A 27,312-nucleotide genomic window follows, 5' to 3' on the forward strand; every position below is an offset into this window, starting at 1 on the left:
AGTGATTTAGTTAGACACATCCAAATACATATTCTTTTTTATTTTTAAGGAAACTTACTTGTATAGGGTAAGAATATTAACTTGTACGTCTTGGATAATAAATCTTGCCTATTTCCCATCCAGTCTTTGATAGCATTAGGGCGACTGAATGGAGAGTTCACAACATTCTCAGGGTTCTTTATCAGGTCTTGTTTTTCACAATTTCACTATTCAGATGAGAATTCTCCAAATGCTACAGCTCTAACCAGATACCTGATGACTTTATTACCTACCAAATGCCTTATGTATTATAAAAATCATGGGGTTCCTAAAGCTTAAAATGTAGTGGAAGACTAATACCACTTTGGTCCAACACAAATTTTGTTTTGATAATACAGAACACTATTATATGAGCACTTTTCTTTACTTACCAAGTCTAAAAAATAAGTGTAATTTTGACTTTCCCTTCATCAAAATGAGAATGTACTACACTGTTCAAATGATTGCAAAGAATATCTATGCATCAGAGGAAAAAGCTAACAATGAGAGTAAATGATTGCTGCCTTTTTGTTTATGACTCTATTCAATGTAGTTTGATTACTTGAAAGGACTGGTATTCAACTTATTGCCATATAAAACAATATCATGAAAAATACATGTCTCTTAATGCAAGAGTTGAATTGACAGTTTGTCATAGGTAAAATCTGCAGAATCAACAAAGATGCAAAATAAGTAAGTAAAAATATGAACTATCTAACATACCACTATGTATTTTGAGCATTCTTTATTCTAATTTTATGTATATAATGTAGCACTGTAAATTTTTTGGTTTCAGTTTTATTACACTCACTTTAATGGAGTAAACTCAATGCTGCGTAATCAATCCTTTCTAACTGCCATAAAAAAGCTACGTTGTTTCCTCTATTTAAAACAAATATGTATTAGGTTATTCATTACAAAGAAGGATGGTGCAAAGTGAGAGAAATGTGTTAACTCATAGTCATTTGAACATACTTTGCTTCCCAGTGTTGGATTTGTTACTCATCATAATCGTTTCTTGGGGTGAGAGAGGGTGGGGCTCGATACGCTAGCCTTTTCAGAAGAATGACAATATCAAGATTATACAAAGAGATTCTGTATTTTCAACATAAGACTTTAATGGTGCCCCAAACGGTGTCTCTTGTCTGGACCCCTCATTCAAACTGTCTCACAGTCAAGCTCCAGAGCTCTGTATCTGCCTAGGTGGTTACTCCACAATGCTTATTTTAATGCCCCGTTGTCACATCAAACACAGCAGGAGGAAGGCAATCTCATTATTGTGTACTCTAGCCTGAGTCTCTTTCCCAGATTATCTATTTCAAATTATCAACCACTATTTTCTAAACCCTGCAATTTGATCCTCCCCTTGTATTTCAAATGCACCTTCCCACTAATTCTTTGCATAACACAAGTTGAATCTTCATTACCTCATTTCTAAATTCATTACATTCTTCATTTCTTTATTCTCACTCTTTATCAACTCCTATAAAATGTGTGTCCTGAATTTAGGATTTAGTGTATTGATTTCAGATATAAATCGGGGGAGGCAGGGTTTTATTTTAATAAATATTATTTAGGTATATATTTAAAGTTATACTCGGAAGCATCCATAAATATTAATTCCTCTTGTTTGGATAAGCTATATAAAATATGTCATTTATATGACTTGTCAGAGATTTAGACTTACATATCTAGACTTAATCACACAATTGGAATTAATTTCTTTGTGCTCTGAAAGTGCTTTGTTTACATTTCAGAAGCAACACATCAGAGTGTTACTTCATTAAAGGAGAATGAGAGATTTTTACAGCTTTCAGGAAAAAAAAATCAAATTTTCTAAATTTCAGATTTAATCTATTCAGTTAATTGTAGGTCTTGGAATATGTATGTCCCCAAGTAGTGTGCTAATGAAGCTCTTATAAGCAAAAATTCTAAAAATGAGTTACTGTGGAAAAACTTCAAAATTTGACTCCCTAAAATATTTTTAGGCATGCAGACACAGCATATAACCACATTTTAATTTGTTAAAATTAGTTTTGTTTCATATAAAATTTTTATGTATAGAAATTTCATATTTCTATATAAGTAAAATTTGACTTACAGTTCTCTGAATAATATCTTGACACCCACCCACAGTTTTATCAATAGGAATTAACTCAGTATGTATTTTATTAGAATTATGTATGTATCTATGAATTATTTAGAATAGATAGCATGTCTTTTGCATTTTTTTTCGGGCCCCAGCCCTTGAGTGTATACATGTTTGTTAGAGTGAATTAGTTTCAGCAGATTAAATGTTAAAAACCTCAATATACCAGCATTAAAGTTAAATACTGGTTTAACTTTTTAGTCAAACATATCGACTTTAAAGCAGGTCCTTTGGAGTTTTTAAACTCCTAAACATAGACTTCGAAAACTCAAGAAGATGCACATTTTTTTTTTGTCTTTTTGCCTTTTCTAGGACCGCTCCCACGGCACATGGAGGTTCCCAGGCTAGGGGTCCAATTGGAGCCGTAGCTGCCAGCCTAGGCCAGAACCACAGCAACTCGGGATCTGAGCCACATCTGCAACCCACACCACAGTTCACGGCAATGAGGGATTCTCAACCCACTGAGCAAGGCCAGGGATCAAACCCACAACCCCGTGGTTCCCCGTCAGATTCGTCAACCACTGAGCCACAATGGGCACTCCAAGAAAATGTAGATATTTTAAAATGACCTTTTTCAAAGGCAATCTTTTTAGGATTTTGCTGTCCCCAAATGTTTATGAGATGATTCTCAGAACAGTGATAGCAGTCTGGAAGCTGTGTTGAAAGCATGATTATGTTTTTTCCCATTCCACATTAGAGTGAAGATTTTTAGTAATTGCAGTAAAGTGTTAAAGTTAGATTTTCATTTCAAGAAGAGAGGAGATGAAAAATACTTAATTGAAGATAATGAGACCAGCAATTTTAAGATTTCATTACAACTCAAATTCATGATTTTGCCACTTCTAGGACTTTCCTTCAAGATACCTTTATATTCTGTATTTATTAGCCTAATCGTATGAAAATGTACACCTCCAGTTAGTGTTTGGAGAGGAAGAAGACAAAAACCACAGTAAAGAAGAGAGTAAAAGTTATCAGAGAAATGTCGAAAATGATATTTTTATATTTGTCACATTGTTAACTTATTTTACTGAGAAATTGTAACTGCTGCCAATAGTAAAAAGACATTATTTTCAAGTCTCAAAACAGTCACAGATCAATTGCATATTACTAAAATTGCATGCATACTTGTTCCCTAATATTTCATGTTGAAGCATCACTCCAAGTGTTAAAATATAAAAGTCCATATCTTTGGACTGGTGAGATGAAATTTCACTTCTTTATTGACTATAAATTTTCAACATTAAGGAAATAATTGGGGAGGTTTTGTATTATCTTTGATTTGTAAAAATAACATGCAAAGGAACCAACTGAGTTGTGATAATTCACAGCTTTTCTATGTGAATTGTTATATTTAAATAAAAGCCCATGTTCTAGTTTTTCTCACAAAGGAATAGAACTGCATGTTGAAATACTAATGAAAACAAATCTTCAGTTCTTATGTGACTTTACCAAAACAAAATCAAAACCCTTGAATCTAACTATATGGAAACTTAAGTATATAAACATCCTAAAAATATCTACCTAATTTTTGTATGCTTATTTTACAACCATTCAAGCATTCATTTTCATAATATTTTAATTTCATAATATTTTCACTGCATAGATCTACGCTGTCAGTATTTTTAGAATTAGTTGAGGATGTGAAATTATGAGAAGAGAGAATGTGGAAACTCAGTTAAATACTATTCCCATCTTTAGATAAAAATGAAGCTTGCTCTGTTGTTGACAAGGTAACTCAGATTCCTCAGTATTTTTACTTCTTTGTCATGGTGTGAGCCATGGTTTGAGGATGACTAATCCCATGTCCTGGATTTGAACTTGACAAGGGTAACTTTTTGAGAGCCAGTGAGAAAGTTTCTGTCTAGCCTGCATCAAAATCAGTTCAACACAATGGGGAACACCTATCCTTCTTTGCTATATTAATAGGTGTTAGCAAGGAACAATAAGTCACTAGGTGGATTTTGCCTGCATTTTAAAACTCATTGTAAGGTTACAATGAGGTATTTAAAAGAAGGAGATAATCTAATAGGGGAAAATTGTTGTTTAGTCACATTTTGATTCTGGAACTGATAAACATTGGAAAGTAGGTATAAATAATATCACACATCTCAAGATGGGGTTCTACCAGGGAAAGTTATGAAGAATTATAAGATATTTATTCAAAAAGACCATAAACACATAAGTACCATGCCATGAACACTTTTCTTTTTGTCTACTGTATTTACTTCACTTTTTTCATTATCTGAGACTTGGATATGTTAACCAAGATTGGTTCTGAATTCTTAGGGAAGTATAAGCCAAGGAGCTATATTATATGATTAACCAACCCTTTAAATTAAAGGTCCCTCTGCAATGTATTTAAATCCTTCTCATTCTAATAATTTATGAAATAAAGTTAGAACTTATAAAACAAAACATTTGGCATTTGTAATCTTTTGCAATAGTCAAACCACTAAAGTGCCTGATAAAATGGGATTAATCTGAAGTGCACACACTTGAAGATATGGGGATGTGGGACCCAAAAATCTATCTCAAGAGTATGTCTGAATTCCAAGCAGTTAGAGAAAGTCATTGTATTCATTGCTTGGAAGCTGTTCTCTTCACTTGTGACTTCAGTGTTATATTCAATTTGGTTTATATACCAACAATCTGATGTATTATGAGTTTTTATGATTGAGAGAACTTTTCTCTATTATCAGAGAAAATAAATATTTACCCTGTTCATGATTCCATATCATTTTTAAAATCTGTCATTTAACATTAAAAACATGTATATCTGAATTCCCTCAGAAAATGCATACGGTGGTACTGAGCTATTTGAGCAACAGTTGGCTTGAACCTAGAAACATACATGGGTTTGGAAGAGGAATATACTTTCAACCCTATTGTCTTACATCTAATCTTTTCTCATTTGTGAAATTTCTCTCCATTTCCAACCCCGTGAACTAGAGATAAATTTCATATAACTTTGCCAGAGAAACATAAAAACCAGTACAAGGACTATGATAACTTGGTATGAGATAGACCTAAGACTGTATTAACCAGCATAAGCCATGAAGGAAAAAAAAAAAATTGAAATTTATAAATACAAGTAAATGTCATTTCATCCTGGAAATCAAATAATTAGTTCTTAATCTGCTTAAATGGCAATTTCATGAACAAATGTAAAACCATAATAGTATAGAATCAAAGTTAAACACAGCACACCTGATTATGTATGGGAATAATTTATGGCCTAAAATCTCTCCATCCAGTGCTTTCTCCCAGGGAGAAATAAATAAAGAATGAGAGTCAGATCCAATAATTTGTAGCCATCATTCATCGTTTTATAGGTGTAATTAGTAAGCTTAGATGGAACTATGTTTGGAGATTTACTATCTCTGGAGTATGATTATCTATGAATTAAAAGAGTCTGCAGTTATTCATACTATATGAAAATGCAAACCATATTAAGAGAAATTTGCCAAAATATAATAAACAAAAATTAAGAAGCTCTCACCCTTCATCTCAAATGCATCAAAAATAACTGGTTTATCTTTTATTTAGTTTGGAAAGAGATAAGTAATCATTAACAGCTGAAAATCAATCTCCTTAAGCCATACTGTTTAAATGGACATAAATACTGAAATCCACAATTTGTCATGAATTTTTTAAATGCCTTGAAAAACCTGTTGGATATCATTTTCATTTTCCAGCTTAAAACTTTGCTAAAAGAAAAAGTATGCCACGTACTGAAAAAATATTCATTGGCTTGAGATAATTTTTCAAAATTCAAAAAATGTGTAATGTTGGCCAAAATCAAATACTATTGCAAGTACTATTACATTAAATTTGTGGATAATTGTAGAACTAGCAAATTCTTTTGAGCATAGCCTCTACTTACTTGTAAGTTCTTTACATATGTTAATTCACTTAATCCCCATAACAAGCCTGCATGGTGAATATTATGACCATTTTCTATGTTTTACTGATTAGGAGCCCTCATAATCAAGAAGTTTAATTTACACTTTTAAAGTTATACAGATAATAAACAGCAGTGTGGAAATCAGAACTCAGTCTGAATCCAGAATCTATGTATCCTAATGAACCATGAACACACTGTGTGTGTGTGTGTGTGTGTGTGTGTGTGTATTTATACTCATAAGAAATTAGATATATGTGCCATTTTGACGGGATAAAAATATCAGCAATAGAGCAGGTCTTAGTAGTTAAAGTGAGTTACCAGTGTCACAATTTTAATGAATGGTTGTGCCAGTACGACACTGTGGCTTTCAGTCTAGCATTGCTCTCCTAAGACTAAATCGTCTTCAGGTTAATTCTAATTATTTAGAAATCAGTTACTTAAATAAACTGTCGATGTTAATGCTAGAAATTTATATCAGCATTTACTTCGTAACTGAATAATAATTATCTTTATAACCTAATGGATTTATTTTTTCCTTTTATCTTAGGGAAAACTCCTTGAGAAATGGAAAATTATGAGAGTGGTTTCAGGGCTAAAAAATAACTATTGCCTAATGCAAATGCCTTTTTACTTCCCTAAAGATGAATCCTCCAGGAAACCAAAGTCAATTTAGTTGATATTATCACATTACTAACTTTACATGGAAAGAACTAGTATATATTTGCATTTTGAATCTTAATCCTTATAAATTTATGCCACCCTCATTATCGAGTTGAACATTTAGCCAGTCACAGGCACTTCATAAATTATCATGAGATACAAAGATGGATGTCAGGTAAGAGCAAGACATATGGAGTCAAAGAGGCCCAGAGCTCCTGAGTTCACCCTCCGATTTCAAGCAATTTGCTTTATGATCATGCTCCTCAGGCTCCTCAAACATAAAGTGGGCATTCTGTGATGATCAACAAAAATAATTTATGTGAAAAAGCTATGCACACTTCCAATTGCTGTAGAAATATTAGAGGATGTTCTTCGTAATATTCTGAATCACTGCTGCATCCAAACAAATGAATACCACTAACAGGTCATGTATGTCCCTTCCCCGATGTCTTTTAACTTGCAGACTCTCTCCTTACTCCCTTCCTCTGTTCTCTTGAATGTATACTCTTTGGCACTTCTTGAAATTTTGGATTTCAGCCCTTTCATGGCACGTTTCTTGCTTTTCCCTATGATCTCTCAGTTCGTGAAAGGAGAAACCCCTGCTGCCTATCTCCAGCAGGCAGATTTAGGATAAAGTTAGCACTGTATTGCTTCTGCCATGAAATACTGTCAATCTAGCAGTTGTTAATAATAGCAAGTGGATTTTAATGGACTAATTTCTTTGAACCAGCTAAAATATTTTTAACCAATGAACCATTTCCCAAACAATTAAACATACTGATTTTTTCTCTCATATATATATTCTCTAGTTGCCCACTATTTCAGCCATAAAAATAACATTACCATTGAAAGAAATGATCAGGTCTTTGTCAATCTTACTTTGAAAATTAAATAGTTATATTTGTCTATTCATTTACCAAATGTCTTGCCACCTTTGAGAAAGTGAAATTGGACATTTTTTTTTTTAAAGTGTTGCTGTTGTAAAATGATCGTGAATGCTAAATAATGTGTTTGTTTTTCAGCTGTTGTAAGTCTAAAGAGATTTTTTTGAATACTTCAATTATAAAAACATTTAAAACATACAAACTTGTGCAATTTTTATTTTAATGAAGATGAGAAGTTCATTAAAGAAGATAAATATTTCATTAGATGTTAAATAAAACAAAGAGATTTTTTGGCTTCTCTCAGCACAAAATTCCTTTGAAAGATTAATTAATACATGCAAATTATGCAAATTAGACCCATGCAAATATTTTATGAAGACAATTAAGGGAACCATTAATTACTGCTTTTTTTGCTTCAGTGAGATTCATTCATTTAATTTTAATTTCCCTTTAACTGTTTTGATGTATAATCTTGCAGCTAAGAACTTTATCTTTCCTGGCGGGTCACTTAAACTTATAAATTTCATCCAGTGAGCGCACAGAAATCTGTAAAGATATTCTCTAGACTATGTTAAGTATCAAGAGAAATTTCTGACACAATGCACTCCCAGAAACGGGGAAACTGGAAGGGAATGTGAGCTCATTCTTGGACAAGGTTCAACTGCTGGAAAAGCAATTAATTTGCTTTGGCTGTGCTAATATAGGGGAATTAGAAAGTGTGACACAAGACAAATAGAAATAATTAGTTCTCCAAAATGATGTTCTCATTAATATGGTTCGAACAGTAGAAATAAAAAACATTATTGTGGCATGTCTGCATTCTGTCCCTAACCATGGGAGGTAGAATAATGCACCATAAGCACTTTTACATTTATAGTCTAAATGATGATGTTTCATTTTTTTGAAGATACAGCAAAGGATGTTATATATCTCAAATGTCTAGACATATACATGATATATAAATTGATCACATATTTTCCATCATGTGTTTGTGTTCTGATTTTAAAATTTTTTAAATTTTTGTTCCTAAAAGTGAATAGACTTAAAACATGAGAGTTATTTTTCTGTAATTTAAATATTCCCAGGTCACTTCTGTAACTCTGAATACATTAATAACATTTCTCAGAAAATAAAACTTCTACTTATGCTCTAACTTAAAGATGCTCTTCTGAATATTTATTAAGGATTCTCTGAGATGGCCAGGCTACTTTTACTTTCTAAGGATTAATACAAAAAGAGAAAGCAGGTTTTGTGAATATGAACTACAACATTGTACTATTAAATGAAAACCTTCTTCAGCTTTGGTAGCTATTACATACATTTTCTACTCTAGGTGAACAAGTTAACCAGATACCATGGCCATCCAAAATTTTCCTTGATAATAAAGGTGAAAAAGACTCAAAGCAAAACTAATTTTAAATAAATTTTCCTTAAATCTGAAGGTGATAATAAAGGTCTAAAAAATTAAAAATGAAGATATTGACCATAATGAAAAACCAACTTCTAAGCTGTCTAGTTAGTCATAATAATTAAAATTATCATTGATAAATATACATATATAATGAAAATAACAGACGCTATTTTTCCCCTTATTCTCTGACACTTTTGTGTTCCTGCAGCCAGCCACTGTTAATATGGTATGAAAAGTTACAAGTGGACACATTCTCACTGATATTTGTTGAGTTCTTTAATGTTTTCTAAAAACAGATCTCAAAATTAAATGTTCTTGCTTACAAAGATAATCTCATTTCATTCATTGTGAAATTTCTAATTTCTCTAAATTTCTTTTGCATATTTACACAGTCCACAGAGTTGTATAGCTTCTAAATTAAGATTATTTGTGACTTTCATTGACATACTGTTTAACCACTCTTCCATATCACTAATTATGATGTTAAATCAAAATGAATCTAGCATTGATCTTTAGGGCCCCCTGCTAATATCTGTCCCAATTTCCATTTATCACTATTCTTTGATTATGGTCTTCAGACACTACTCAAGCCAAGCTAAAAACACATTCATGAACAAGCCAATTTAATTCAATTATCAATTTTATCCATGCTAAAAAAACATTATTACATTTTCCATTAATAACTGCTCTGTTTCAGCCCTTAAAAGAAATTTAGTTGGACAATATTCATTTCCTCTTTCTAAACCTCCAATTCCAATTCATTATTTCTGATGGTCCCCATATCCCCTGACCTCCCATAGTACCTATCACTTATGGTATTACTTTTTATTAGGAAAAATGATGTCAAATATGCTACAAACTAAGCCCAATCATTTGGCCTTACTTTACTCTGCTACTTTTGGGCAATGGAATAAGAATTAAAATTACATCATAAAACCTCATTTTATCTCACAACTCAACATAAACATATAACAGTAACAATTCTGATTTTCTTTCATAAGAACCAAGAGTTTGGAAAATTAATTCCATGGAAATAATACATTGAAAATAATTTGCATGTAAGTATAACAATTTAATACTGTTTTGAGTAACTTCATACTTAACTGCTCACTATATCTGATTTCATGTATAATTACTTTAAATTACTTAAGACATTTTCAATAAAACCTATAAGAGAACTTCAGCATTTGGGGTTTAAGCATATCTACCTACATTCAAGAACAAGACATTTTATATGTCTTAAAAGAATAGCAAAGGCTTATACTAAAATTATAACAAAACATTAAAATTTTATAAAATATTAAAACATGAATATCTCTGAGACTTTCTACTTAATAATGATAACTCCAATTGTCTAGTTAAATGGGTAGTTAACAATGACCTATGATAACTATGGAACATTAGCCTATTTATTGGTTACTGCCTGCAATCAATATCATTTTTTGTTCAACTTAATCAATGCTATTTAAATTGATTAGCTACATTGAAATGCTGCCAAACACCAGAAACCAGTGCCAAGGGACTGGAAGTAAATTTATTATTGTTTTATTTTGTTCATAGTAATATAATCCTAATATTTATTTTTTAAGATCAAGAAAAATAGTTTGAGGCAATCCCTACGGTGATTACATATTTTTCTAAGTGAATAAACAATAGTCAGTATACACTGCAGGCAGCCGGCAGCCACACAAAATCAGTTTTAAGCAAAACTCCCCCTTTTTGAAATGAAAACCTCTCCCCTTAAACTAAATAAAGACCATCTTATACATATAGAAAATTCAGTTCTGGTAACAAAAAATTTCTTGTAAATTTCTGCAAACACTTTGCTATGGGACTAAATCAACATTATGCTATAAATAAAGACCAATTTTCAGAAAAAAGAAAAGTAAATTACATATTAAAGTAATAATAGCTTCAGTGTTTACCAGTTGCTAGGCACTATAAATATGTTAACTCATAATAATAAAATTTAATATTAGCAGCTAAGACTTAACTGTGTGTATACTATTGCCCAATATATGCTAAGTGCTTTACATGGATTATTTTATTTAATTCTCACAGAAATACTCTGAGGTCAAGCAATTGCTACAGGAAAAAAAAAAAATCAGCGGAGCAGAGATTTGAATCTAGACCTTCCTCTTAGAATATCTTAATTGGTAGAGTCTTTAGACACATCTAGAGAACCCCCTATCTACAATAAACTTATGGGTCTCTTTTAAGGGTAAGAAATAGAAATATGCATAAGATAATTATGTGAAATCAAATTTAAATAATACTTCCACTTTGATCTTTAAAGTGGTAAGTTTAAGTAAGGTTCAACTTAGGGCCTTTACAGTATAGAAAAGTCTGGAGATACTGTAGAGGCTCTGTTCAAACACATACTGTAGAAGAAATAAAAACAGCTTTCCAATTGGCTTACATTAAATGGAAATTCGCTGTGTGTCTGATTCTAAAGTTCACCGCATGTTAAGTTGTAGGCATAGAGATAAGACTTTTATCCAAATATGATTAATCTCTTAATTTCTTTTATTGCCAGTTTACTTTCATAGTTTAGAATGAGATTTCTCCCCCCACCCCATATCTGGAAGTGTCTATAAACATGGTATAGGCATAAATGACTGATTTAAAAGTAGCTGGAAAAGAAATATTTTTCCAATTGCATATCATTCCCTAATAGCAGTCTGTAGACTGTTTTGAACTTTTGAAGTCATTAACAGGCAATGTGCTAACTATCTACAATAAGTGATGGGGTTGCAAGCAGTTACCATAGAAGAGAGACCCGTAAATCCCTACAGCAAGGCGTGGAGGAAAGAACAAAGACTTTGGGGTCATAAATCTGAATTGAAAGGTCAGCAACTCCACCAGCTCATAGTGCAAATGTAAGAATGTTAAATCCGTCATTCTGAGTGTTCATTATCTCACCTTTAAATTAGAATATATGGGGAAGGCTCAATAATTATGAACTCCTAATCCACCTCACTATCTTAGTAAGCAAATACTACACTTACTACATAATATCAGCAAGTCTAAACGAAAGAAAATGTGTGCTAGAACTCAGTGTGTTCTGGAACATTTGACCCAATAGAAAAAGTTTGATGAAAGATACAAATTTCACTCAGAAGCACGACATGTATTCCAATGTTTTGAATCTGTAAATTACTAAACAACTAATCATAATAGCATATTTTTAAAGAACAATACTTTAACAATCCATCCCAATCTAAGAACAATCAGGAAAAAATAATGGATGTGAAAAACAATCAGACTAACTTATATTCCCAACGCCAAATAACTTTTGGTGTAAATGCTAACAAGTTATATTCCCAACGCCAAATAACTTTTGGTGTAAATGCTAACAAGTTATATTCCCAACACCAAATAACTTTTGGTGTAAATGCTAACAAATAACTTTTGGTGTAAATGCTAAGTCTTTGTTTCCTCTCTTGCAAAATGAAAAGATTTAATTTATCTTTAAAACCCTTTCTCAGTGCCAAGGCAGTAATATCATATAAGTGTGCTTGGCATTTCATCAATGTTTGACAAACATTTGTTGAATAAATAAATAATTTTTAAATTTAGCTTGTACCTTCAAATATCTAGGAAACAGAAAGAAGATATTATTAAATTGCAGAAAAAAATGTTTGTTAATATGAAAGCAAGTCTTTTATGCCCTTTTATTGGAAGAACATTTGGTTTTCTATGATCTTAGATCAGTCAAAAACAGAATAAAAACCCAAACAGTTTTGATTATGGACATTGGATGTAAATAAAAGAGTTGTACTTTCAAGTGGAGTCAAGATTTTGCAAGCGTAACTTGCAGATATTCTAAGATGTCAGAAGTACTGTGGTCCACATTCCCACTGATTTCCACAATTACTTTTTGGTCTAAGAGGACAGATTTTTCCTAAGAAGGAAAAAGCAAAAAAGCTGCTATTTCGCAAGTGAACTTTCCAGATTTTTTGAAAATTTATAAAAGACATAGCTAGAACACTAATTCAGGATTCTCCCATGTTATAGTTCATGTCTAAACAGTATACAGAGATTATACCATTTGATATTATAGAAAACAAATCAGGAAAGAATCATGAGGTTAATGTTTACTAAACAAAAGAAGAAAGTGTGATGTAAGAAATGTGATTACGGTATGTTAAGTATAAATTTTAAATAGATGTAAGTGACCATTTAGAGAATCCAAATCTTAGGTCAAATTTGAAAGAAGAAAGTAACATTAGAAATGCACACAAAAAGAATAAATGCATGCTGTTAATTTAGCTATCAGAAATAAAGGTTAAGTCTACCAGAATTTGTAATTCTGACTTTCCTAGGGAGAATCCTATTATCCTTTGTTTCTTTCCATCAGTCTCTCCAACCAAAGACTGAGAAATGTCAGAAAAATTATAGAAATCCTTGACATCCATCCACAAGCTCTAATACAGATCCTAATTCATCAGTACAGTCCTTCAGGGAATATAGAGCAAGCACAACAACGTGGCAAACATTTGGGCGCCATGAATGTAGCACAAACATTTGACACATTAGTTTATAAGTGTCAAGCATATGGTCACTAAGAGCACAATAGTGAACAAAAAGGTGTGGTTCATGCTCTGCGTAGCTACCATCTGGGTAGAGGAAGAAGAAGACATTGAAAAAAAGAGCTACCAATGCACAGCTGTTATTGTGGAGAAGAGAAGGGTATGGTTAAGAAGTTTTAAAAGGAGTAACTAAACCCACGGGGCAGGGAGGTGCTGCAGGGGTGGGTGTGTAGTTTGGGAAGTCTTCCTGAAGGATGTGACTTCTAAGATGAGACTAAAAGGATGGGTGAGTGAAGGCAGGAAAAAGAGGAAAATGTTACTGGTAGATGGAAAAAGATGTGAGGCTTTCCGAAAAAAGAAAAAAAAAAAATCCAGTATGACAGAAGAACAGAGAGTGAGGGACAATAGTTGTTGATTATACATAGAAGGCAAGGGTGGGAAATGTCAAGCAAGCTTCATCTCACTACTATATATTAAGGAGGATACTGGATTGGACAGACGAGGTTACTCTAAGCAAGGCACATGGGAGAAGACAGATTTGCAGGAGGGAGGGAGTAAAGATCCTTTAGGTTTTATGCACCAGACCTGAGGTCCTTGTGAGACAACCAAATACAAACTGTATATTATTTGGCGCTCTTTAAAGGTGTCTGAATTGGCTGGAGAGATACCTTTCTTTCTTTCTTCCTTCCTTCCTTTCTTCCTTCCTTCCTTCCTTCCTTTCTTTCTTTCTTTCTTTCTTTCTTTCTTTCCTTCCTTCTTTTTTTTTGCTTTTATAGGGCCGCACCCACAGAGTATGGAAGTTCACAGGCTAAGGGTTGAATTGGACATACAGCTGCTGGCCTATGTCACAGCCACAGCAATGAAGGATCCAAGTAGTTGAATCTACACCAAAGCTCACAGCAATGCTCAATCCTCAACCCACTGAGTAAGGCCAGGGATTGAACCCACATCCTCATGGATGCTAGTCGGATTCATTTCCGCTGAGCCACAGCAAGAACTCCCAGAGAGATACTTTTTTTAACTGTTAAAATATATAAGTTAAATAAACCACTTAAGTGGACTATTACCTATGTGGAGAGACTAGAATTCAGGCAAAGAATCCTGTAATGTTACAGTTTGGGTGCATACACTATGTGGATATGAATTTGTATGTGGGGGGAGCAGGCTTAGATTTTGGAGGATACTTATTAACTTGTCCAAATAGCTGTTTAATAAGTATTCATATGAAATCTTTCTACTGCATATATACTTAAAATATCTTACAAAAAGCTTTAAAGTAAGATAAAATTTTGAAACTCCAACAAAAATCATGACCTATCAATTTGAAGGTCTCAAGTCATGAAAGAGTTAATCACCACACAATGTAACTGCTGAAAAAATGTTGTTTTTTAAATTTCTATGCTTATTCTATAGTCATAATGTCTCCATTGGGACTCGAGATTTTTTTTTTTTTTTTTTTTTTTTGGTTGTTAGGGCCACACCTCTGGCACATGGAAGTTCCCAGGCTAGAGGGTCAAATTGGTGGTACAGCTGCCAGCCTACAACACAGCCACAGCAATACAGATTCCAAGTCGTGCCTGCAACCTACACTACAGCTCATGGCATCACCGGATCCCCAACCCACTGAGCAAGGCCGGGGATCAAACCTGCTTCCTCATAGATACTAGTTGAATTTGTTGCTACTGTGCCACAAGGGGAACTCCCGAACTCATGAAATTTTTTTGGCCACATCTGTGGCATGCAGAAGTTCTCAGGATAGGGACTGAATCCTGGACAGAGACTGAACCTGCACCACAGCAGTGACAACTCCGGATCTTTAAATGCTAGTCTGCCAGGGAACTCCCAGACTCATGAATTTTGCATTAATTATGAAAAAATCAGCATGAAAACTTTATTCCTGTATAGTGTAGACTAATTTACCTTACATATGCAAATAAGTAATTAAATTATTTAGGGCCTCTTTGCTCAGAAATATTTTCTAGGAGTTCCTGTTGTGGCTCAGCAGTTAATGAAGCTGACTGGCATCCATGAGGACTCAGGTTTGATCCCTGGCCTGGCTAATTGTTGCCGTGAGCTGTGGTGTAGGTCACAGACACAGGTTGGATCCCACATAACTGTGCCCCTGGTGTAGGCTGGCGGCTACAGTTCCAATTGGACCCCCAGCCTGGAAACCTCCATATGCCATGGGTGTGGCCCTAAAAAGAGAGAAAGACCAAGACCGGAAAAAAAAAAAAAAAGGAAGTATTGTCTAAACTGTGTTCTGGTTTCCACTTCCCCACCTCTATAGTTTTGCAAAAAAGGTGGCACCAAATACCAATGAGGCAACATTTATTTGGGGGTAATTTAGCAGTATTTAAGCAACTAGCTACTAAGTGACTAATTCTTGGCCAAGCATGGTATTTATTTATTCCCTAAAGTGTTAAAAATAATAAATACATGACAAGTATAAAGAAATGTGAGTTTCTTTTTTCTTTCTTAGTTGAGTTTATTTTGGAATAGAGAATAATTTCAATTATGTTTAGATTGAGAACAAGAAAGAATGCAAAAAAAGAATGCAAAGACTATCATAATGCCTGAAAAAAAGGAAAGGGAGGAAGAGGCTGTGTTTGTGCCATTCCTGAATTGTGAAGCAGTACTTGCTCACAGCTCCCAAAACACCTGACATAGGCCATTTCACCAATTAGCAATGACTTCTGGTACTTTCTTCTTTGCCTTTCTCATTCTTGTGCTTAGACTCAGAATTTACCAAATACAGTCCTTTTTCTTTGATTTCTTGTCTTCACTGTGAATTTTGTTATTTTTGTTAGCTTTCAGATTTATAAATTTAGTTTCTAGGGTTAAAAACATTTCAAAAGGCTAAAAGAGCTTATTTAGTGAGGTCAGAGTAGCAAAAGATGATCACTTGTTTTGGTATTTTAAAAGTCTTCGGTGGTTCAAGGGCTACAGAAATAACTTTTAGCAATTAACACATAGAAGCAGATTCATCTACATTGTTTTTTCAGATTACATTTGAGAAAAAACATATATCTAATTAAAATCATTAATATTATGTAAATGTTTTACAGAAAACTGTGCATTGAACAGTATAAGAAAATCATTGAATACAAGTATACAGAAAGTAGAATATTACCAATTATTTACACTAGACACGAGGAATACATCTTTTCAACTGACAAGCTGAGTGAATGAAGTGAATAAATGGTTCATAGTAATAAATAACTCCATAATTTATGTTTGTTTTAAATTACTATGTAAAAATGTTGTTCAGATGTTTCACTTCCTTAGTTATAAAGTTACTCGAGTGGACTTTCCATGTTATACAACTGATAACGTTCTGGATAACAAAAAGAAAGCAGTCTATTATTAAAAAATTTATTTCAGAGTACGTAAAATCATAATAGAAATTGAGAGTTGTCAAAATTTCAACTTATAGAGAAAGGCCTAGTCCATATGCAACATATTTGAATATATGTGAGGTTTTATTCAAATTAAAAAAATAACTATACCTTATTAATGACCAAAACACTGCTAATAGCAAATTCATGAAATACATGTTTTGGCAACTATGCAAAAATCTTTAATCATTGCCTAATCACTTCTTAAATCTCCTATTTATATGAAGAGATATAGTGTCTATGATTTTGCTTAGCTTGATTTCTGACAACCTTGAGAATTCTGTGGATATCAGATAATTTATATATCACCATCTACTGAGAGACTTACGTGCTTTCTTAGACCACTTTGGACATTAGCTAATTTAGTGCTCGAGTCATCCCCAAACACACAAACAGGGATGATTATTCACATTGACTTTATTGAGGTTATTTTCCTGATAAAGAGGACTGGCTTTGTTATTAGTAATTTGCTAGCATGTGTGTGTAATTCTGAAGAGATTCAACAGGAATCTTTTGATTTGAATAATAATATACACACACATATATAATCTTGCTGAGATCCTTAATGCTCTAAAAATGAAGTCTTTGGTGCATCTACAATTGTATTATATCCAAGAAGATGTCTCATAATAACATGGTTGAAGCCTTAGGACTTAAAAAATAGTTATCATCGTCTCAAGTACAAGATATAAGCAAAACATTCTCCAGGAGTGTTTCAAGTTTCTGATTTTTATTTATTGCTTATATAATACTTTACAAAATGATATTTCCTTTACACTAAACCAAGAATGATACTTTTGGAACTGATTAAGTAACATGATTAATGTCAAACAATATCCCCAAAATGATTGAGCTTAAAACGCAAAATAAAAGCAATTGGGGGGATTATAGCAGTTAATCATTTTAGGCTTCTCTTTGAAGAATCATCGTCACTTAATGCTCTTTTTACTGTTTAGTATTCATGTTGTTAGATTTAGTTTATTGTCTGGAATAGACGTTAAGACTATAAAATCTGCCTTCAGATTTCTTCTTTCCTGATAGCGTGGTCCTGGCAATACACACATTTTGCTCTTCTGAGTGTTTAATCAAACTCCCTTTAGTATTCTATATATGGTTTTGCTTAGCAGATTTGTGTTATTAAAATTTATATAATGGCGCACAGAGCATTCAGAAAATCCGCATAGGACTAAACAATATTATTTATTGTTCACTTTCAACTGGTCAGTTTTGCATGTGCCTTGCCTTCACAGAAACAAAAAGAAGAAAATTTCAAAGTTTAAAAACTACCTAGTTGATTAACTCAAGATTTTATTGATATAGAATAGAACTTATAAACCCCTTGCATATTAGATCAAGATTCAAGCATTCAATAAAACACATTTACTGTGTCCAAGATTAAATCATACATTGTTTAAAATTTAATTATTCCTTTTTAATTGCATTGTATAAACAGAAATGACCTGTTAATTTAAAGAAAATCTATCAGCACAAAATGAATTCACTCATATAAACAAGCAAGATGAACTTGACCTTGTTTGAACTTGTTTTGATGTGGCCCAGATGGTAGGCTACATGCTTGAATAGCAGGCTAAAGCAGAGGAAAAACTCATAGAGCAAGATCTAGATTTATAGCCTTTTGCAAATTCCTACCTTGTATTGTCCTTTCAGCATCTGTTCTGCCGCCACTGCGGTCAGCTTCTATCTCTGGGGTCAGAGAGTCTAAAAGCACAGAAAGGTAAGAGTGACACACATTTCGTTTGATTCCTATTGTCCTTTTTTTCTTTCTTTTTTTTTGTTTTTTTAAAGCAACCTGTTACTTTGGTGCTGAATTAAAATTACATCAATCTTTGTCATCTTTTAAAGGTTGAACAAAGATGATAACCATGAGAATTATCAAAAGATTTGAATGGATAAATAATGCAAAATTGTTCATGAAAATGGGATGGGGTTTGGGAAGTTCTCAGATTAATATTTTATTATGTTTTGATACAGACAGATTTGGTTAAATAGAAAAGCAATGTCAGGGCTCAGATACAGAAATAAAACTGTGGAAGCACCTATGAAATAAAGCATTTCATCCAACACATGTGACTATTCTTCCTACCGGGCTTTCAACTACAAGCAGAGTTTAATGAACCACAAGCTATAGAAATATTCAAAACCACAAACACAAAAATGTGTCTTTTGAGTATTCAAAATGAAAATTACTTAACCATGCATAAAGATGCCCCCTCTTACCATTTAAGACCCTGAGACTATCTGTTGAAGCTGCCTGTTTTAGTGTTTGTTCAGCTTGCTCACGCCGTTTTGTCTCAAATTCAAGTGCTTCCTGCAATTTTCTCTTTGCCTTCTTCTCCTTCTTTAGCCTTTTTTGAACTATGGCTAGAAAAGAGTGTTTGTACATTATTATTTTTAAAAATTTTTGCAATGTTCAAATTTCTACAAATGATCTATTTTTCTCCCAATAATCTCCCCCCCCCCCCGCCCCACTGGACTGCACACATATATGCAGAAGTCTAAAAAAATCAAAACGACAAACTCACTTTTGCCTAAAATAAATCTCAGTGAAATGTTCAAGGAGGCCAATGGTTATTTAGCCTTGAACTACTACAAGAATGCCTTTAATTGTCATACATAGAGACACATTTAATGAAAAACTAATTTTAATAAATATTTATATTCACCATTAAAGAAAGCCTGATTAAATTTCTTGGCTTAGTTTCTGCCCTTAAATCAGATTAATGCAAAGCAGTTTTGAATAGTGTAAACTTTTACAAGCATGATTCCTATCTCTTTATGAAGCATCAGTTTTGGGTAATACGTTTCCCCTTTTACAAACATGCTTCACAAAATGCTTTACAAAAATGTGACAACAGCAAATTTTTTAATAATTATTTCTTGAAATTTTAGAAAATGAAATAAATTTAATGCATATGAGGAGCTAAATACTCTTAATTATTGTTAACATATATAAGCAGAATTTTTTGGATAAAGCTATTGTGATTTGCTTAGAGATGTTAATAATTTCTTCATAGCAAATGTATAGGCACTATAACCTATATTAAGAAAGTTATACTTTTACTCTGCAGAAATCTAATGGAGTATAAAACCTCACTCCTACTTATATAAAAAAAGTAGATTATGATACAAAAAGTTAATTGTGATGCAATTTTCTCCTACTGGGAATTTAAATGTTTGTATACAATATGTATCAATAAATAACAACAAATGTCCTTCATGAAATATATGTTAATTGTACTCTCATACATAAAATAATTAATCACTGTTTTAACTTTTACACTATAAAGTAAACAATCAGCATATGGAAAGCATACAAATATTTTCTTTGAGATAATTTCTTTTTGAATAGTTGATAAATATTGTAAGTGTGAATGTAACAGAATCAGTGTGAGAAAAACCTCCTGGTAACATTAGTCAGAAGAAGTAATCATTCCAAATTTACTGCTAAATTTCTTACTACAGATAAAAGAAAAACATTTTTATGTAGCACAGCATTTAGCTAAAATATAAAATCAGGTAATGGTTCATGTAAGAATTTTAGTTTCAATTTCTAATTTCCCAAAATCCTGTTTTTATAATTATTAACATTGTTAAGATGGCAAACAATTAACTTGTTGAGTTTACTGTTGCTGGTATTAGATAGTAACAGAAACTATTTTTTTAATCAAAATTTACATTTAGTAGATAAACAAAACCTGGTTTCAAATAAATGCTAATTTTCTTTATTTAAGTGTGAAAATAATATGCTTAGCAAAATTACTTGCCTATAATTTCCCTTTCCAAAGACAGTTGCATATCAGTCTTTTTGAAAAGAAACAGTGATTTCTGAATTATTTATTTGGATTGTTCACTCCTACAGCACTAAAAGTTCAATACCCAGGGCCTTGCCATTGACTGCTCATGGTTCCTTCAATGAGATTGAACCAAATGGGATCACCATGTTCTCTCTTCGGGGTAATACACTGCTTCGACAGACACTTTCATAATAGATAATTATTGATTGTTATTACCTATAATTTATTTTTAACAATTAATTAAAATGTGAGGTTCATGATGTGACCTGTAAAATGTATTGCCCTCTACCTCTAGTGACTAAAAGAATAAAAATCCTTCAATAGATGGAAACCAACAAAATTCTGAGAATCTCTTGAGTAACCAAAAGGTTATGTTAGAAATTCAAGTGTCTGCTTTTAAGTTCTATGGAAAAAGGAGTTCCCGTCAAGGCTCAGTGGAAACGAATCTGACTAGTATCCATGAGGATGCAGGTTCAATCCCCAGCCTCACTCAGTGTGTTAAGGATCCGGCATTGCCATGAGCTGTGGTGTAGGTATCAGAGGCAGCTCAGATCTATTGTTGCTATAGATGTGGTGTATGCCAGTAGCTACAGCTACATTTGACCCCTAGCCTCCTGGGAACCTCCATATGCCATGGGTATAGCCCTAAAAAGACAAAATAATAATAATAATAATAATAATAATAATAATAATAATAATAATAATAATAATAAGTCTTGTGGGAAAAAAGACTTCTCTAGATGAGAATAAAATCAAGACAGGGCTATCTCATGGAAAACAGCACCACAGAATGAACTCTTTGACCATACTCATTATTCCCTTTTTCACTGTCTATCTTGTTTTGATTACTCCAGTACCTAAATCTATGCGAAATCACATAATTTACAAGTGTGCTACATACCTGGAGTGAAAGCTTCCCAAACCAGCCTCTTCCCAGGTACCCACTAGCTTTTGCTTCATAGTAAGTAATGAAAAACCTAACTCCTTCCAGTTTTGAAAGCAAAACAGAAACTTTTTTTTAAATGACCATGTCAAACATATAAAATGAGAAAATGTGGAGTGTTTATATCTCATACTTATTCAATGAGAGAAACAGAGCTCCCCCTTCTAGAATCCTGAGAAGAATCTTTGAGTTGAGACGAAGAGGAAGTTGGTTGTAAAGAAAATACTCTTCAATCTCATACATAAAATAAACATTAAAAATATGAATGACCTTCAAATTTTTCTATACATGCACTGTAAAGTGTGTAAAAAGAAGCAATTCGTAGATTGATAATATCATTATTTTACTCACTAAAAATTCCTATCAGTTTCTACTCTGATGTGTACTTGACCTTGTTGGATGAAAATGAGGCATTCAGAAAGAAAATTATACAAACACTCAACTTTGGTCATTTGTTCAGATATTCATCAGCCTTCCATTTCAGTTGATAAATATCTCACTAAATCTGCTTCGCTTGAATAATCAGTATTTTCTATTTTAGCTTTATGACTTTAACTCAAGTTTTTCAAAGGGCAATTGTGAATGAATACAAAAATTTTCTTCATGGCTGTCATCTTATCAGAGCTCCTTCTTATCTTAAAATTATGAATGCATTAAACACCATAAGCAATAAAAAGTATGTGATTAATAATATATTGGATATATTTCAAGTCCCTGAGGTACGAACAGAAAAGAAACCATGTACATTGGAGATTAAGAGATACAATAAACCCAGGATTCAAATCCTCCTTTAAACTTTAGCTACAAGTATAAACAAAAAAAGGTACAGTCCCATAGTAAATCACCAATCATAGTATTGTTAAGTTGAATACTTGACATAAAGTATTAAGCTTATTTGGAAGTTTGAAAATACCTCTATTCTTTTGTTCCATCGCCAACTGCTTCTCAAGTGTTTCCCTTAGTTCTCTTTCCCTTAAAAAATCCATCTTCAGTTCTGTTTTTTCAAGTTGAACCTGTTTTTCTTGAGCTCTGGCATTATCTATGGCAACTTTCAGGAGCCCCTGTACAAAGAAGGTATTCAGAATTGAAATATTTCTGTACAAAGCACATTTCATTCGTTATTTTCAAGTATTTTAAAAGAGAACAACCCACTATCAAATTCTTTCATTCCTGTTGTATAGTCATTCTGTACTCACTAGGACAAATACTAGAACTAAAGCAAAAAATTTCTAACTTTAACCAAACTTGTTTTGGAAGATCAATATTTTTGGCATGCAGGGTCAATTCTTCTAATTGGAATATCCAGATTTAATTTAAAACTATATGAGGGCAGCACATAAGCATGTCTAAACAATAAATACTTGAAAGGGACATTAGACTGGAATTCTCCCACATGGAATTATCTTGACATGGTTTATGTAACCCCACATGACACTGGAAGTATCCACTTATCTCTCAAGGCTCCTTCTCTATCACTCCCTACTAAGATTATACATGACATCAATGGTCTTTTGTTTCTCAAGGAATAAAATTATTACTGCATCAGGGATTTTACTTTCTGTATCCCTCCTGAATGATTTTCCTCCTGAGAGTTTTGCATGGCTATTCCAGACATTCATTTCACCTTTGTTCAGTCACCATTCAAAAACGGCCTCCTCTTACCACTCTGTCTGAAATGGCCCTGCAATCTCACCTTCTTATTCTTTCCTTAAAATTCTTCATAGCATTTATGATGCAATACAGTCTCATATTTATCTGTTTACTGCTTTTTGTTGCATCTTCTCCACTTATATGTGAGCTCTCTGAGGCAGGGGCATTTTCTCTCATTGGGCACTCTATCACCAAAACCCAGAGAGTGCCTATCAGAGTAGATTTTACAAATTTCATGGATAGATATGATAATGCTGGGTATATTTCTCTTGAGATTATATAATTTATAATGGATCTGAAATTTAGCAGCTTAAAAGTGCTATTTTTATTGAAATTGGCTTATTTAAAATATTGTGTTAGTTTCATATGTACAGCAACATGGTTCAATGACACATGAGGAGGTGTATGTTCTTTTTTTATATTCTATTCCATCTACAAGATATTGAGTATAGTTCCCACAGTGTGTTATTTTTAAGAAGTTGTTCAAAAAGGCTATAAATAGAGGATAGTGTTTAAGGGACAATTTGACAGTATTCAAGAATGTACAGTAAAAGCAAAGTATATTTATACAATTGATTATAAAATCACAGATATACACATACACATAATTTGACTTACTGTATGCTATTTTAAAAATTTAGTAGTATTTTGCAGTTTTTGAAAATGAGATTATGAGACTATGTAAAATATTCTGCATATGTTCTCTCCTAAGATGCTTTAGAAAATTACCAAAAAAATTATTAGTAAATATTGGAGCTAAAATTTCTATCCTTATCATCTCAGCAAAACAAAATGGTATTTTGAAGACAGTTTGCCTTGGTTTATGAACAACCACCACTGAATTTTTCAACTGAAATTAGAAATGAAATGAAAGTTAGTATCATTTGTAGATAAACTCTAGAATGCGACCCCTTGCTAGAGAGAGGCCATTCGACTCAGGAATTTCAACACCAGCTTGACTTGCTAGTACAATAGGAATATACCTTTAATTCTATCTGTGTAGCATTGTCACAAGTCATTTTTATTCTCTTTTTCAAGTACATATAAATTATTTTAGATTTGTTATACCTGACCCTAAACTTTTTGGATTAATTCCTAAGAAATAAAACAGGCTGGAGAATTTCTATGTGTCAGTTCACCCAGCCCTAGTCTTTTGTTTTTCACAATAAAACATAGCTAGCTGCTAAGGAAACTGCCATCTTAACTCAATTCTGCAACATTCTTGTATATGTTTCTTCTTCATCAGGAACAAACAATTAGTAACAAATGAAAGAGATCATTACATCAAGTGCCCTTTTAGATCACCCCAATTAAAACTTTAGTTTAGCTGTATTTTAATTCTAAGATACCAAATTCTAATTTTCTGCTCTGATTGCTCTTGTTGACTTATCTTTGAAAGATGTACTCTCAGTGCAATGTCTAGAGATTATTTAGCAAGATGCCAATGTTGGCACCATTTAATGTGTTGATTGGTTGTATTATCAGTAGCTGTTTAAAATAAATTACTATTAAACTATTATTGTCCTTGGCTGACAAAACACAATATTTTGGTGTTCTTTAAATATGAAACAATCATTATGAATAAACATGCTGAATAATGTTAAGCTGCAGCTCTAATTTTATATTAATATTTGTTGTAAAGTATAAAGTTGCTAAAAGCATTTATGTTTATTTACTCTTTCCTTTTGTTGCAGTTGCTGCTAATGCTGCTAATGGTAATGCATTACATATTCCTGCTGATTATGTCTGAAAAATATTAGCTTTTAGGATCCACTATCCTCTAGGGAATACTTATAAACTGTATAAAATTAAGTTTCATTTCTAGATTTTAAATCAGTGCCCATCAGTAGGAGTCCAGTGTGAACAAAAATCGGCACTAGAGCCAAACTGATGCATATGCAAAAATATGTTATTGCCTGTGACAGCTCTGCTGCAAAAAATACAGAAAACCGATTAAATTTCAATGCAGGGGGGCTGAGAAAAGCAATAGCAAGTAGTGTTCACAAGATCTACAAATCACTGGGACACCGTTTTAACCATCAATGATAATAGTACTTTCAAATTTGTGCAACTTCTGTAAATTTTCCAGTTAGATCATATGCAAAAGGTCACACTAAATGCTAGGTCTCATATGGATATCAATATCAAGTACAATTCTAAGCTAATAATGTGATTTACAGTAAAAGATACAAGGCTTAAAACATGAATTTGTTTCCAAGGGGAGGCCAGTTCTCATGATGTTGAAGTTGGACAAGGACAATTCAAAAGAAATGCATGCTAAGCTTACTCTACAGCATAGCAGTTATTAAAGACAGTGGTTGTGTAACTTCAAATTTCTTTTCTTTATGTCAGGCATAGTGATTTTCATAATACACAAAATTTTATTTTTCTGAAGTAATCTATGATATACTGCGTTAATTCAATTATTTGTATCTTTTTTCAGAGGTGGTACATATATATATATAGATAGATAGATCGATCGATCTATTTATCTGTATCTATATATATATGGATTTGGTCTTTTGTTATTCATAATAAGTCTCTTGCAACTATATCTGAGTTTCTGTTAGTGAGGTGACTTTCGGAAAGGCACTAAAGGATGGTTGAGGTTCAGAGAGCTTCTGGATTGATCAACATGTATAGATACTGGGTGGGTGAAGGAAGCTCTATGCCCCATTCCACATACCTGGCCCTATGCATCTCTTCTATCTGGCTGTTCCTTAGTTATATTCTTTATAATAAACTGAGTACCTAGTAAGTAAAATGTTCTCCTGAGTTTGATGAGCTTCTCTAGCAAGTTAATTGAACCTGTAGAGAGGTGGTAGAACTCTCCGATCTGTAGTAGTTGGCCACAAGCACAAGTTATAACCTGGACTTAAAACTGGCCATGGAAGTAGGGACAAGGTGCAGTCTTGTGGGACTGAACTTTTAACCTGGGAGATCTGCTGCCATCTTCAGGTAGATAGTGCCAGACAGAGTTAAAAAGTAGGCACCCAGCTAGTGTTGCAGAATTACTTGGTGTGATAAAAAATACCAGACATTTGGAGTTCCCTTGGTGGCACAGTGGTTAACGAATCCGACTAGGAACCATGAGGTTGCGGGTTCAATCTTTGGCCTTGCTCGGTGGGTTAAGGATCTGGCGTTGCCGTGAGCTGTGGTGTGGCTCACAGACGCAGCTCGGATCCAGCGTTGCTGTGGCTGTGGTCTAGCTGATTAGACCCCTAGCCTGGGAACCTCCATATGCCACGGGTGCAGCCTTAAAAAGACAAAAAAAACCCTGACATTTGATGATCAAAAATGTTAGAAGTTGTAGTAAAAGAAGACAGGATACACAGGTGTATTTTTCCAGTATAATAACACATTAAGATTGTTCCATAAATATTAATTTTTATAATTAATTTTATTAGTATTGCTGTTGTACATAATATAAATTAGTAAATATAATATACAGTCCACATTTTAAGAGATTAATGCTATTCTCTTTATTATAGTAAATTGGGTTTAAATTATTGGCTATATTTTACCATTATTTTTTAAATGATCTCTTCACAAATCGGCAATGGGAACAAGGGGAGAAGACATTAATATATTGTTACAATTAAAGATAAAAAGATATAATGTAAGACCAATATATCTCATCTTAGTCTAGCCATATTTTGAAGCCAATGTCTTATTTTGCTGTTTATCTTTTTGAAGTTTCCTTCTAATTCTTTGGTCTCTGTTCTAATTAAAAATAGTATTAATAATGCAAATAAAAGTGATTTTGTTTGAAAATGTATAAAATACATCATTACTACCCATGACATTGAGATGTAAAGATTGACATATTTTGATCGAATTAACTCTCATTGTCTTACCTTAAATATTGAAGTAAAGAATAATTCATAAATGTCACAATTGGTTTAAGTTTATTTATTAGGACATAGTGAACCAATCTAGGACTGCCATTCA

At 32.9% G+C, this 27,312-nt stretch overlaps 1 protein-coding gene across 8 annotated transcripts in view; it reads right to left on the reverse strand.

The window, feature by feature from the left end:
* Window positions 1–27,312, reverse strand: part of DACH1 (dachshund family transcription factor 1) — a 427,098-nt gene that overhangs the window by 15,475 nt on the left and 384,311 nt on the right. For 7 of the 8 annotated variants that reach the window (XM_084981926.1, XM_001924267.7, XM_084981921.1 and 4 more), the window contains 3 exons: window positions 22,625–22,772; window positions 19,192–19,335; window positions 18,604–18,672 (listed from right to left, as the gene is read on the reverse strand). In XM_084981926.1, coding sequence (XP_084838052.1) covers window positions 18,604–18,672; window positions 19,192–19,335; window positions 22,625–22,772 — 361 coding nt within the window. Of the gene's footprint in view, window positions 1–16,012; window positions 18,673–19,191; window positions 19,336–22,624; window positions 22,773–27,312 lie in introns of those variants that run through there. The other variant, XM_084981919.1, reaches the window with a different exon arrangement.

Source organism: Sus scrofa, chromosome 11 (genome assembly GCF_054392235.1).
Source record: "Sus scrofa isolate SSC_HxYL_T2T_F1_AM1 chromosome 11, Sscrofa_HxYL_maternal_Yorkshire_Landrace_v2.0, whole genome shotgun sequence".
NCBI classification, from domain to species: domain Eukaryota; kingdom Metazoa; phylum Chordata; class Mammalia; order Artiodactyla; family Suidae; genus Sus; species Sus scrofa.